The sequence below is a fragment of the Heliangelus exortis genome, chromosome 2 (assembly GCF_036169615.1).
Source record: "Heliangelus exortis chromosome 2, bHelExo1.hap1, whole genome shotgun sequence".
NCBI classification, from domain to species: domain Eukaryota; kingdom Metazoa; phylum Chordata; class Aves; order Apodiformes; family Trochilidae; genus Heliangelus; species Heliangelus exortis.
The window spans coordinates 41001316-41015704 of NC_092423.1; the positions used below are offsets into that span (position 1 = coordinate 41001316).

Sequence of the window (14389 nt, forward strand, 5' to 3'; positions counted from 1 at the left end):
AGTTAATATCAGTAGGATCTTGCCACTTTTCTGTGTCCCCTTACATTTATTTTCAGTGGGCTTATTTACTTGACTTATGGAAAACCTTATTTCATTACACCATTCAATTCCCCCAAGCATCCATTTCTTTAAAACAAAGGTCAAACTTAGCAAAATATGTGGAATAAGAGTTTTCTTAATAACAGCATCCATCCTGGAGAAATAGCCCCTCAAAGTAAAGATGCCAGAGTGTCAGGTTTCCAATGGATCTTGGTAACTTCATCTTTACTTTTCCTCTGCCCACTGAAATGTGGTTCAAAGTAAAAGTTGCACCTGGGAATATTTTTAAATTCATGTTGTGCTTTAAGGATATCATGCCTTGAAGTAATCCATCCTTTTAAAATGCCTTATTGAAGGGAATACCCACCCCTAGGGACCAATGTCTTGTTGCAACCCATGGGATTTTTCCATTACTTCTCAGATCAGGCATACCAAGACACCATCAGTGCTTCAGAAAGGTAGGATCAGACACCTTCTAGCCATGGGGAATGGTGCTCATTATGTTGACTGATCAGGAACACTATGGGTGTGAGGCACACACACAGAACTCTGCTGTGTTGTCCTCAACCAGTGCCCACCTGCTCTTTGCCCACCCTGGGCAATGCTGGGTTTGGGAGATGCCCTGGACAGTACCAGTGAATAGACTCCACGGTTGTGCTCACCAGCCTTTCTCTATTCAACTGCTGATGTAAAGTACAATGGACTCTGAGCCTTGGAAAAGATGGAAGAAGGCTCTGAAGAGCTCTCTGGTGGGAATTATGCTGAGGAAGATTTCGGCATCTTATGATCTGGTGTTTGCAGTTGATGCAGAATTTCAGACATGGTTCTTTCTGTGTGATGTCCAAGGCACTGGCACAGAAAAAAATGAGCAATGCAGAATAGCTGTGCAGGTGATGGGTGATTTGCAAAAATGCAAAAAGGGAATGCAGGATGAGGTCGGACAGACAGCAGCTGTGGCAAAATACAATTCCCAGGTGAATGTTTTGTTCCCAGTGCTTTGGGAGAGGCATTTACAGGGAGTTAACAGAATTTATTTATTCAGAGTCCTCTTTGTTTCCTGCTCCTTTCCTGGCCATGCCTGGAGGATGTTTCTGTGGAATAGAGAGTAGTGTTTTGCTTTTGCACCAGCCTACTCAGCAACTGCCAGTACCTCCTTGTCTGATCTGTTCCCAGAAATAATTTTCCTCATGCCTGCTCATCATGTAATGGGGTCTTCTCCATCCTTCCAACATCTCATTTCAGGCAACACTGCTATAGATACGTATAGATAACTTAAAGTATAGATACTTTAAGTCTCTCTTGATTTTTTAAATTTTGCTTTTAAATTTCATGCACATAAGAATGAACATCTAAAAGTAATGGGTAAAAGTTAAAGTTTTCTGCACTGAGCCATCAAATGTTTTTCTTGAACTGTTATTGCTACAAGGAACACTGCTTTTGTCTGTTCCTGTAGTAATCCTACAGTGTTTGCAACTCATTTTCCACTTTATTTTTTCCTATTAGATAAAACATAACCTGAATTCGTATGTTCTCAAACTGGGTGTAAAATGTGGCTTTTCCTTTAAATGTATCGCAAAGTGCCAGGTACTGAAATCAAACCTCCCCTGGCCACTTGAATCAAGGTAGTTGATTATTTCCTAAAAAAATGCCTTCCTTGTTTAGCCAGAAGTGTTTTACACATTATGTTCTTCTAATGCATTACCACCTTGGATGAAATATGGTCCTTCAGACACAGATGAAAGGCTGCAGTTCTGATAAATAAAATAAGCAGAACTTCCTAGCAAAACCAGTTGTCACAATAATGTGAAAAGAACAGCAGCAAAGGCTTCTGACCATAATCTGCCTGAGTTGGGAAATACTCTTGGCTTTACTTGGTACTCTCATTTTTAAATTTATAATGGCTATATAATGTAGGCAGGCTGGAGTTTTGTTTAAACTGAGGTTTGTCCTTCCTGTGGTCATTCAGATGCAGTGGAAAAGAACAGAACCTTAATGGTGTGTGGATCAGCAAGACCAAATCTACATCTGTCAGCCTCCTTTCTTACCACACTGGCTTTGCTCTGTTTAGATTGCAGATTCCTACCCTTTCTGTTATCTGTTCCTTTTGATAAACTCTGCAATGAGAGGAAATGTTCTTGCATCATTTGTGGGAGTTCTGTTTCCTATGTGAGATCTGAGAAATGGCTTGTAGCACCAAGACCCTTGGGAATTTATTTTTCTGTGTGGAAACTAGACCAGCATAATGAGTACCCTCTGTGTAAATTCAATATTAGTCCTACACCTAAGGTCAAGAAGAAGTTAATGACCGTTTTTTGCATACAGAAATCAGTTACAAAACAAACATTACATTTCATGCTTTTGTCATTTTAAAATGAAATAAATTGTGGAGTAATTTATATTAAATTGATTTAAACTATAAGGCATAAATATAATGAATGACAGATTAGTGTTGGAGAGAAAAGGGCATCATTGTTGCTTGTGAAATCCTTCATTCCCCGATTTACAAGCACCTTTATTCCATCCCATGCTTGCTGTGTTTTTTTAGATACAGAGGTGCTGAACAATGTGGTGAGCAGGAGTCTGTCTTTATTTTTTTGCATTTTCTTTGTTTCTTTAATTAGCTGATTTACTCAGCTGATTGCACAGCTGTCTGGGCAACACCCCCCCAGGGGCCTGCCAACTGTTTCAGAGATATGTAATATACTCAGTGAAGGGAAATCTCTACAATAATTTGCATATATATATGTATATATATATGCAGAAGTAGTGGGAAGGAATGAGAAAGCTTAAAGGCAATTTTTGTATTGCTAAGGAAAGGAAACAATGTTAAGGATGAGCTCAAAAAGCTCTCTCTTTTCAGTAATTTCTGGGAAAAGATAACAGTTTCATGGTAAATAAGGAAGCAATTCTCAGTTGAGGGGTGTTGTTCCTGGGATTATTGCTGTGTTGCATGTGCAGCTTTTGGGAATTTTTGAGCTATTCGGTGCTTGTTGCTTTTCCCCCTTAAATTTGGAAATAGGAACTGGAAAATACAGGAGTATGCACAAGGACCTAGTCTGGTTTAGAATGGTCCCCAAATCTGAGGTTTGTAAAGTGTTTACTTGCTGCTCATCATCCTTTCCACCACTCAGTGTCAGTGCCTTACCTAAGCTGGAGGATCTGGCTTTTAGTTTCCCCAGTGGCATCAGTATGAGCTATTCATTTTTTTCCACTCTGATAAATTAATAAGCATCAGCAAACATTATAACACTTTCACACAGCTCAGAGCTGCCATAGTAACCAGCCTCTCTAGAGCTCACTGCATACCCTCCACAAAGAATAACAAAGAACACCACAAGCTCAGTTTTTCAAAATAATAGTGAAGTTTTCAAAAATAATGAAATTAGATTTGAATGATGTGATTTTTAACAACCCTGGGTTTTGCTGGTTGTTTCTGAATAGATTCATGCTAGCAACTTCCTTTGGAAAAACCAGAAAAATACTGAAAACCAGAAAATAAACATGCCTCTCAGAAAGTCTGGGATATATGAAGAATGCTAGAAGTTGTGAGCTTCCCAGCAGCTGACAATAAATAAATCAACTGGTGCAGGCTTGCTGGCAGTCCAGAGCACTGCAGCCTTCCCAAGGGAATGTTCTTGCAGATTCCTGAGGACTTTCCAACAGTGATGGTTTGACGGGGACAGAAAAACATGCTATAACTATCCAGGAGGGATGGGACAGTGAAAATCTGTTGGCTTTTCACATAAACAAGGTTCTTCTTTTCAAGAAGCAGCCTCTTTACCACTTCCAAGGTGGTGCGTGTCTCCTATCTGTAGAAGGCACACAGGTGCCTTTTGCTTACTGGCTAGAAAAAAAGAGATGCATATATGAATTTTAATCACACAGCTCTGAAAGGGTTGAAATCTTACAAAGGGCAGAGTGGTTTGATGTTCTAGGATGACAGCAGGTTAAAGAACAACACTAAATAATAAATGAACACCCTCGTTTGAAATGAAGGAGCATCACTGCAAACATGAGGGACACAGCCTAAGGGGTGACTGAGCTTTGTGTGGTGAGCAGAGCAGCTCCTGGAGCAGCTGTGGGGACAGTGAAGCCCTCATCCTGCTGGAGGCCAGGCTGTGGAGGTGAGTCTGGCAGTGTGTCTGCAGCTTGGGCTGCTCCCCAGCCTCTGCCTCAGGGTTCCCAATGTCCTGAGCAGGTTCAGTCTTGGGACCAACCTAGGGCAGGGCAGAGGTAAAACTGCACATCTGCCAAGGGCAACGTTTCTGGCCTCTTCACCTTCAAAAGAAATTCTTTTTAAAGAATTTCTTTACTGAGAGGGTGATCAGACATTGGAATGGGCTGCCCCGAGAAGTGGTGGATTCTCCATCCCTGGAGATACTTAAAAAGAGACTGGATGTGGCACTCAGTGCCATGGTCTGGTAACTGCAGCGATAGTGGATCAAGGGTTGGACTTGATGATCTCTGAGGTCCCTTCCAACCCAGCCAATTCTATTATTCTATGATTCTATGAAAAGTCAGGCAACCCAGCTCCTGCAGTTGCACTTCACAGCAAGATCAAGGGCCAGAGCTGGAACTGTGTGGCACCGAGAGGTCTGGCAGCAACGCGGGGTTGCAGGGTGCCTGTTCCCTGCCCTGCCTGCAGTCCCTGGTGCCAACCAGGGCATCAAACCCAGCCAGGTTAAAAGTAATCTTTTGCCAACTCACAAGCCCCAAATGCTTTAAGGTATACAGAGAGGGAATAATAAGCACAAGAGGTGTGGGACAGCCAGCAGCAATGGGAAGCTAAGCTGGCTTTCTGTCCTGAATAGCCTGGGGACACCAAGAGGGAGATGGGCAGATGTCCCTGCCCGCTGTTGAGCAGCAAAATGGTTAACTGCGGTGGCAGTTCTCTCTTAGGCATTTAAATAATTAGCTTGCAAAGCTAACACCCTATTAAGCCAAAGGGAGGAAGTTCACACCTCTCCTGGTGTTATTGTTCCAGTCTGGCTGGCTGCAGCAGCAGAATGACGCTATGCCTTGGTTTGTGTAGTGAAGGTTATCTTTGCAGCCAGAAGTGGTAGAAAGAAGAAACTTCATTTATAGAAAAGAAAGAAAGCACAATACAGCAAAGCCTCTGGGAAGATTGCAATGCTCTGGTTTCCAGGACTTGCTTTATGTGTGAATTCTTTTTTAAATTTTTTTTTTTTTTTTTGAAACTGTCCTTTCCACTTTCAGTTGGGTGAAAGATTCTGCTATGCTGAGTAAGATAAGGTGTTAAAATAAATAAAGTGCATTGTATTGTATGACTTAAAAATATTACTCATAAAATATAATTAATTAAACTACAAGTTTGGGGAATACAGAAGAGGATATTGTAGAGTCACTGCTCTGTGGGTAACCCTGGCACCCTTGGCAAGATTCTTCCACAGTGCTGCAGGGGGCTGTTTGTGAAGTTCCCTGGAGTCTGTCTAGCTAAGGTGAGCCCTTTTGCATACCTGTAGCACTTCTTGCTGCCAAAGAAATCAAATCTTATCCAAGATCTTAGATTGACATTAGACTTTATAGCATGGCAGTTAAAGCAGGGGACCACTGTTGGTCAGTAATGGTGACACAAAGGATGTGCTCAGTTCCAGTGTGAGCAATAGTTATGTTCCCTTTCCCTTCACACCCCCATGTAATGGCTTATTCTGCTGAGGTAGCTAGTACAAAATGATGCACTTTGGTTTATTACTTCTTCGTTATTTTTTCTGCTGATTTAATTAGCTGAAATGAGTTTACTAAAGGACAAGGCTCTCCCCTGCAAGAATTCTCTGTTCCAACATTAGTTTATAGAAGAATCTGCTAGCAAAACCTCAGCTCTGGTCCGTGGGGGCACAAGGAACTCAGATAAGATGATGGCCCTTGTGATCCTTAAGCAAGCATTAAAAAATCAACATCCTGAATTCCCTAGGCTGATATGCGAATGGATACATCTGAACTGCACATTAGCAAGCTAATGCTCATTTACCATCTTTTCTTTCATGCCTGCTGACCTCTCCTCCGAAGGAGGAGAAATGTTGCAGGTAGAGAAGGGAATTGGTCACTATTTTTGTTTGCATTTTTTCCCTATCTCTGATCTCAAGCCTGAACCCAAATATAAAATAAATAGATACATATAGGTCAGGGTAAACCACCGTTGTCTGTCCCCGGTGTTGCTGCTTTATTGTGCCGGAATATTTGTATCAAGGAGCAAAGCTGGGTATATGGTGGCAGAGAAAGATTTGTCCCAGCTCTAAAGTTCACAGATTTTTTGTATGTGCATGTTACAGTTTTAGGGAACTGTCCTAGAATCAACACTCAGCTGGGGAACACTTTTCCATCCCACCGTAACCTCCTGCTCACTTTCCTGTGGTTGAATTTGCATGTCGTGCCTTTTTATAAATAAAAAAATAAAGGGGCAACTGACAGTAAGTGGGAAATCATCCTTGAATTCTTATATTTCTATGACAGAACTTGTACTGCATGCACAAGAGCATGCAAGGGCAGCCCCTGGGCCAATATAAGGGTCGACTGTGAGCTGTTATGGGGCTAGAAGACGCACACTGCGTATAGAAATGCAGCAATTATTTTCTTACATGTGTATGATGATTCCCAGTAGCATAAATTTCTGAATACTCTGGAATTTTTTTAGCAATTACTGTTTTTTTCTCAGTTGTATAGAGAAAAAGTAGTAACCTTTTCACACAGAAACCAAGTAAATATAATTAAGTGTTGTTACTCCTCTGTCTGACCATTTAAGCCTTCAAAGGACCACATTCTTGTGATGGAAAAAAAATGTATGAGATGGTGTGATTCCTTGAGTATTGCTCCCTGGGTGTAGTTAAATGGTTCAGTTGTGGCTGTTTCTTAAGGGTTCAGATAAGAGCCAGAGACAACATAAAACTCAAGTTTGTGATGGAAATTTCATGAAAAAGAGGCCAACTGCTTTCTCTTTCCCAAGAGGGCTGCGAAGACGTCAGTGCAAGGTCTGGGATTTATATTTTTTTTTCCTTTCAGAAAATATTTACTTGTTATTTTCTATGTTCTTTACACAATCTAAACAACACTGAAGCCAAGGAGAGCTGGGTTGGGTTTATGAATTTTTTCAGCTTTTTTAGAGTTGAGCTATGAAATTGCTAGCAATCCTAGCTTTTTGCTTTTTTCTTTTTATTTTTTAAGCTGTTCACTTAGGCTATGCCTAAACCAACACTGATTTTCACATCTTTAAAATTTTGTTCATGCTAAAATTGTTCAGCATCCAAGGATACCTGTGTCCATTGGGCTTGTGGACATGTACCTTCTTTCTCTTTCCCTTTTTGCCAGGTAAAAGATATTACTGCTTTGAGCCGTGGGTGTTTGCTGCTTGCCCTTAGCTCCCCAGCCAGATTCCACCCCCTTGCTAATCTGCCAGCCCAACAAGGTTAGCAACAGGGTGCTGCTGCTCAAAGGTCTGCCTGTTTGCTTTGGCTGAAGATGCTCTGGGGTCCTTGGCCTGGCATGGGCAGGGAAGGGGACACTTGTAACCGAGACAGGTGACAAGAAGCCTGTTGGCAGCCACTAATCTTTTCTGCTGGCACAGCTGTTTGAGCACCCATCTGCTCAGGCTTGTCTGAAAAGCTGGCTGGATCAATGTAAATCACTTAAACCTGGGCCCTTGGTTTTGTTACTTGCAAGGTTCCACTCCTTTAATACTGTGATTAATAGCCAGTGTCTGTGGACATTTTGCCCATCAGTGGCTCCAGCAAAATTCATTTAGGAGAAATCAAAAACCTGAAAGGAGAGTTGGGGAAATGTTGTGTTTCTGCTAATGCAGCCACAGACTTGAAGCGATTTGCAATTGCTTCAACAACAAGTTTTTAACATTCATTAATGCCCTCAGGCATTGCACTGTTCCTGCCTCACGCTGGTTGTTCTGAATAGCATTCAGCAAATGGATGTCCTGAGTGCTCTGAGCCCCCCCAGTGGGTAGATCAGCGTCACACTTGTGGGCATGTGCAAGAGGATGAGGCAGCTCTTGGGAGGAAGGCTGGGGTGCAGGTTACAAGACCGCACAGAGCCCCCAGCCTGGTCAGATGGAGCAGGTTGCCTTGGGAAGCCCTGACCTGTGCAAGAAAAGCAGGGGCTGTACAGGGGTGTTGGGGCAATCACAGCTTCGTGCTTTATTGGGCTGCTGCTTTTGCAACTGAGGGCAGAGATAGACCACAACATCCCGAGCATGTTTTGGTTTTGTCTAACTGGCTGGGTTATAACCCCCGTTATTCATGCTTCCTGTTATAGCTACAGATTGACCCTGAGTTTTCAGCATTCACCTTGAATTTCAGAGGTTGGCTGGTAAAGTGATGCTAGCAAATCCACTAGTGAAGATTTATAGTAAACCTCTGCTTTCCTTTGATTAAGGATTAAAAAATATCCCTGAATGGAATAAACTGTGTTGACAAAATTACTTCCCCCCCTTTTTATGACAACATTTTTATTACCTTTTTTTTTTTTTTTTTTAAATAACACAACTGTAGGGGGAGAAAGAAGAATTATATCCTATATTGTATAGCAATAGCATCAGAAATCCTGCTGTAAAAAAAGAAAACAAATCCATATGCTTTATTTTAGGGGTCAAGAACAGTTGAGTTCTTGACCTAAAGTCACTTTTCTTTTAAATTGCTGGATGCTGTCTAAAGGTTAGGCTGCATTTTGTCTGCAGCAGACCCAGAGCACCCAATCCAGAGAGTCAGGTTGAGGGTTGAGGAGGGTTTAGGTGAGGGTGCCTGGTCAAGGTTGTACTGCTGCCTGCCAGCCCTTCTGCTCCCTCAACAGCCAGTTTGTTACTCAGTCAGATCCCGGGCTTCCTCAGCTCACGGTCATAGTTTTAAGGCAAAACAGGACTGGTGATCCTTGTCTGAAAACACTCTGCTGTGCGCTGGGGCTGTTTGGATGCAACCTGAGGACCAGCTCAGGTGTCTAGGTGTGAAGGAGAGAGAAGATGGACAGGAGGAAACACACAAGCTGAACCCTGCAGTTGATGGGAAGGTTATTTTGGGCTATAGCTAGTAAAACTACCTAGAGATAGAGTTGTTAGCAATACAGAAGGCTGATGTTTTAGTTCAAAAGTGATCCTTATTTTTTTGGCTAGGTAAAATGATAACTCTGGTTTCAACCCTCTAGAGATTGCAAGTTTGATCCAAAACTTTTTTCTTTAAAGTCTGGCTAAAGACATTTAAACATTGCTGATATTAAGCAATGTTAATTGAGCTAAGTTACTGGTTTCTCTTATTGTGCCAGCAGCAAATAATAGAACATCTACTACCTATTTCTGGAGAAGGCTTTCATGGACAGTGGTGTTGAGATTGAGATCACTTTGGTTACAAAGAATTTTCCAACTTTGAAATGAGGGATAAACCTTATTTTGTTTAGCCTGAATTTACCTTCTGCAGTATAATGAAAGTAAACAGAGGTCTGATTTTTTTCTTTATGAGGCACCAGGTCATGTTATAATGTTTGGAAAAGTGGCATTTCCATTAATGGCATAATTTTATCCAGTGTAACTATAACAGGAATGTAATTATTTACTACTGCTTTTTACTTCTTGGGAATAATAAGATATACTTTATTTAGGATATGTCCCAAACCAATAAGGTATGCCTTATGGCTAAATTGGAATGAAGTTTCTTGAATGGTCATCCTACTTGATCTAAACCGGGCCATGCTGCTTTGCTGCTTCTTTTGATTAAAACCTGCCTGCTTCCAATGTATTGCCTCTTTCTTACTTTAGCAATTCATCAAAATGAAGAAAGTAGCAGTCAAGAAACAAGAGGACTTGAAGAGCTCAAGGATACCTCTGATGCTCAGGTAAATGTATAAGATTAATGGCGTTTTGGGAACTTTTCCAGATCTACAAGTTGAAGGATCTGCTTTCAGTAGTTCTGGGAAATGGTTTTTCCTTGATGTTCTGGACAGGGAGCCCATAAGAAAGCGAAAGTCTTCTGGATCTTGTCTTATGTGGCTATTTAGAATAAGATTGATGATTACTCTGTGAATTAATCCCATGATGTTGCAATCAGACAGCATTCTTCAAATATCTCTCTGCCCTTTTTAGATAATATGCACTGCATATACCAGATGTGAAAATGAGATGTGTTTTAGGAGGCAAGAGCATGTGACATTTTGATTGAATTTTAATCACTTATAGTGAGCTACTTATAGGCATGCAATGAAGTGAGGACACTTATTAGTCACTCCAGTGTAAGCAACAACCTTTTCCTTTCCCTCCCAACTGCCCTCATTTACAACCAAAGCATCCTTCTCTTGCTTAGAAAAAATTAAACTGCTTTTTAAAGTATTTTATTGTGGAATTGCTAAACCTATTTAAACCTGTGAATCTCTTCTGATTATTCTCTGGTTCATTCAATCATTCTGTTCACACATTCAAGCTGTGCAAGAGTAACTACATAGCTCGTTGTATCAATACTGATAATTTCTTTTAGTTTAGAATTTTATTCTCCAAGTCTTAACTTTTTTTTTGGTTGGTTGATTTTTTTTTTGTTCTTCTATTCCTCTTGCTAGTATGTTCCCCACTGGATGCCACCTTTCCTCCTTCCTACATATGCAACTTGCAGTTCCTGTCTCTGCTTTATCTCCTAACAACTTGCCCCCTAAAAAACTGTGTGTATGAGGGACAGGATTTTCACTGATGTCTTTGAGCAAGCCTAGCTGAAGGGGTACAAGTCATGTAGTCAACTTAGCAGTAGCTATATTGTGCTAAAGATATGGATTGTCTCAGGCACAGGGAGAGGCTGTAGGCAGCTCCAACAGCAAACCTGGGCCATGGCAGGAGAGTGCAGGCAGAAGAGATGGGGATTGTGCTGATGCATCTAATGCATCAGTGTGTAGCTGGGCTTTTCTAGCACTGTCTTCAGAGCCCTGCTCAAACGAGATGTTCTGAAATGGTCTGCTCTTTTCTTAACTGCACACAGTTTCAAATCTGTTAAAAAAAAAATAGTAGGAGCCCCGATATGTGAAATGTTTCCCTCCTAACTTTGATAGTTGACATCAGTGTGGGGTTGAGGATCAGTCTTCTAGAGCTCAGTTGTGCATTAGAGAACTACAAAAAAGACCCAGATGGAAATACTGGCTTTGCTGCCCCCAAAAATCTGGCTTCCTGTTTTCCTTTTTGGGTTTTCCACATATTCTCAGTTCTACTTGGTTGCTGTAGTTGACATGTCTGCTATGGTATGTCATAAACATGTTGACTATGACCTGTCTGCTCAATGCTCTTCAGTAGCCACCTTATCAGATTACATGGGCAGATCATAAAAACCTGTAAAAAGTTATTATTGGGATATTGATTTGCTTAGTGTTCATTTTGCTGGAAATCAGCTTCTAAAATTTGAAAGCATTTTGAAACTCACTTAAAATCAAGCAATTATTAGGTGAGGTGTTAACAAGGGTTCAAATGCCCAACTGGGATAAGAGCAGAAGTGTTATTAAAGCACCTGTTTCTCCAATTTGTTCATCAGTGCCATAAAAATACCACCCTGAGAACAGTGAATACAGTTTGATTTAAGGGAGGGAATCATATATATATATATATGTATATATATATGTTTCACTTTGATGAGACCATGCATGTGACTGGAGCAAAACAAGTGATCTTTTGAGGTACTGGCATATGCTTTAAATTTTCAGGTTAATGAGAGGTGAAGCCTGTAATAATTCTGTTGTTTGCACTCAACACAGAAGGAGACAGAGGTGCAGTGGAAAAAAACCAAACCACCACAAACCTTTTCTGTTAGCAGAGTTGAGAGGTGTGGTGCCTGCTCTAAATGCTGCTCTGCTGGATGTCAGCTGAGCTTACATTAGAGTTTTTTAACAAAACCGGTAGAAGTGGGAAAAAAAAGTCACTACAGGGATTTCTTAAAAGCCAGCATGCTGTAAATAATGTAAATAAAAAATCCCATCCTGTCTGCCTAGAGCTGTCTTAATTCACCTTCAACACTGCTACCATATGCATTTATGACCTTTGCAGAGGGAGTATTTTCCAATGGATGTGCTGACACAGAAAATGTGTTTTGTCAGCATCTTTACTTTTCCAACCTCAGTAGTGACTAATTTGCTTTCCTTCCCATTAAATGTTTTTACTTTATTTCAAAATTGCATGAACACTTTTAATTACAGTAATTTTGTGCCATGAATGGTAGTAAAGCCTTGCTATAAAGCTCCTACAGTCTTTCATCATTCATTAAATTAAAGACAGTTAAAATATGCAACTTTGTGATTTTCACCTTCATGTAAGTTAGGACTTGGATCTCTGTTGGCTTACATGAATTAGAGGACTAAGCACCAACATCTAGGAATGTTTTTGGATTTTGAAGACTGTGTCCCTGCACAAAACAGAAGTGGAAATTGCACATTGCAAGTTGGGTGGCTTGCCTTTACCCTTTTTTATTCAGCAAACAGATTCAAAGGCACTTCTTGAAAATTAAATTTATATTGACAAGTGAAAATAACCAGTAATAGAAGACTCTATCAGTATCTTCCCCAACAGGCTGTCATCAGTTAATTTATTAGTTGACCTGGATGAGTTCTTATGAATATTTGGCAGAAGGATTTATAGTGGAAAGTCAGCATAATTGAAGAAATAAGAATTAAAAGTGAGGTATTCGTAACTGTCTTCATAATTATGAACAAACATGTTTAGCCTTCTATATTTTGGTGCATTCTTTACTCCCAGAGCCAAGTCTATACAATTCACTTAATAGTAATTACAAGCTGCTCAAGGAGGTTGTAGAGTCCCCTTCACTGGAGAGATTCAAAACCTGCCTGGATGCAATCCTGTGCTCTAGGTGATTCTGCTTTAGTGGAAGAGTTGGACTAGATGATCTCTAGATGTCCCTTACAACTCTGATAATTCTGTGATTCCATGATTCTAGAATACTTTAGCCCTCCCCCCAAAAATTGGTTGACCTTTTATCCTCTGGAAACCAAATAAAATAAATTTACTTTTCAAGATCTTCGTAATTCTTTAAAGTAAAGGAGGAGGGGATGTGTTAAAATGTAATATTTCTTCTTGGTGGCTATCTGAAAGATGACAATATGATTCTGTAGTGAAATTGCAAGTTTGAATACAGACTATAATCCTGGCAGGCCTAATGGGCTTATACCTAGAGTTACTTCTTCCCTGTGGTGCTCATGGATGCAGAATGCAATATTATGCCTTGTCCGAACACAAGGGGTGAAAGAACGGGAGGTCCGTGTGTCCCAGATGTTGTCTCTGAGATGTTGCTTCCACTTCAGTTTTGGGGTAACAGTTGGATTCAGTATGTTGAAGTCCCCCTTCCTCATCTGAACATAAATGGTTTTGACCATTAAGCTTTGCTTCGTGCACTAAAGATCAATAAGTCTTTGTTCAGTAGAGTGAACACTGCTTTGCTGTCGATGTCCATATGACATCTGAAGCACAAGGACTCGTATCCATCTGCGTCACCCATACGTCACGGGCTGACTTGTCTGGTACAGCATGGTGGTGAGAAAAGTGCCTCCACAGTAGTAAAATCCCAGATCTGGGGAGACTCTAAATCCTTGTAGTCCCAAGGCCCTATATGCCATAACGCTTGAGTTGCCCTTAGCCTACTAGCCTGGGAGGATTGCAGAGCACGGATATTGTATTCTTTTCAAAGCATCCCAAAGCCATGAAATAAGTAGGTTTGGCTCTGTCAGGTGTCCCTGAGCCATCAAAGTGGTGTTGAAGTGCAGTCATTAGACCTCAGCCAAGCCTGTGATGATTGCCTCAGTTCCCTTTATAAATTACTGGAGAAAAAGGAGACTTTTCAGAAACAATTCTTCTGACCATTTTTAAATGTCTACTGAAGAGTGAAAAAAAATTACCTCCTTAAGTACCTCTCTTTTTTGCCGTTGATTAAATGACTCTGGACAACTATTTCAGTATATTCTTCCACAGCTGATAAAATCAGTCTCACTTCTGATCTGCAGGTAATAACAGTGTGTCAGAACTAGTTTACAAATCTGTGTCCTCAGTTTAGAGGATAGTCTTCAGAAAATGCAAGGACCTGCAGGTTAGGCACTGCAATTCCTTATTTTCTTAGTGGATTTTTGACCTTCAAACCAGTGTTTAGGTTCCTTAGATGGGAAAGCTGGGTTCCTGAGGAGGCTGGGGTCTAAGCTTAGGACATGCAAAGCACAAGCTGTATCTGAAATTCTCCCCTCCTCCAGACCACAAGCATCTGATACAGGTTTGTGAGAAGATACCTTCTTCCAGCCTGGAGGAACATAGGCATATAAAAATTTCTTTCAATTAATTCAGTATGGAAGACTGTTTAAACAGTCATGGAACCTATAT

General features: G+C 40.8%; 1 protein-coding gene across 4 annotated transcripts in view; it reads left to right on the forward strand.

The window, feature by feature from the left end:
- Positions 1 to 14389, forward strand: part of RAPGEF5 (Rap guanine nucleotide exchange factor 5) — a 157628-nt gene that overhangs the window by 50688 nt on the left and 92551 nt on the right. For all 4 annotated transcript variants that reach the window (XM_071735734.1, XM_071735731.1, XM_071735730.1 and 1 more), the window contains exon 8: positions 9806 to 9882. In XM_071735734.1, the coding sequence (XP_071591835.1) occupies positions 9806 to 9882 (77 nt within the window). The remainder of the gene's footprint in view (positions 1 to 9805; positions 9883 to 14389) is intronic.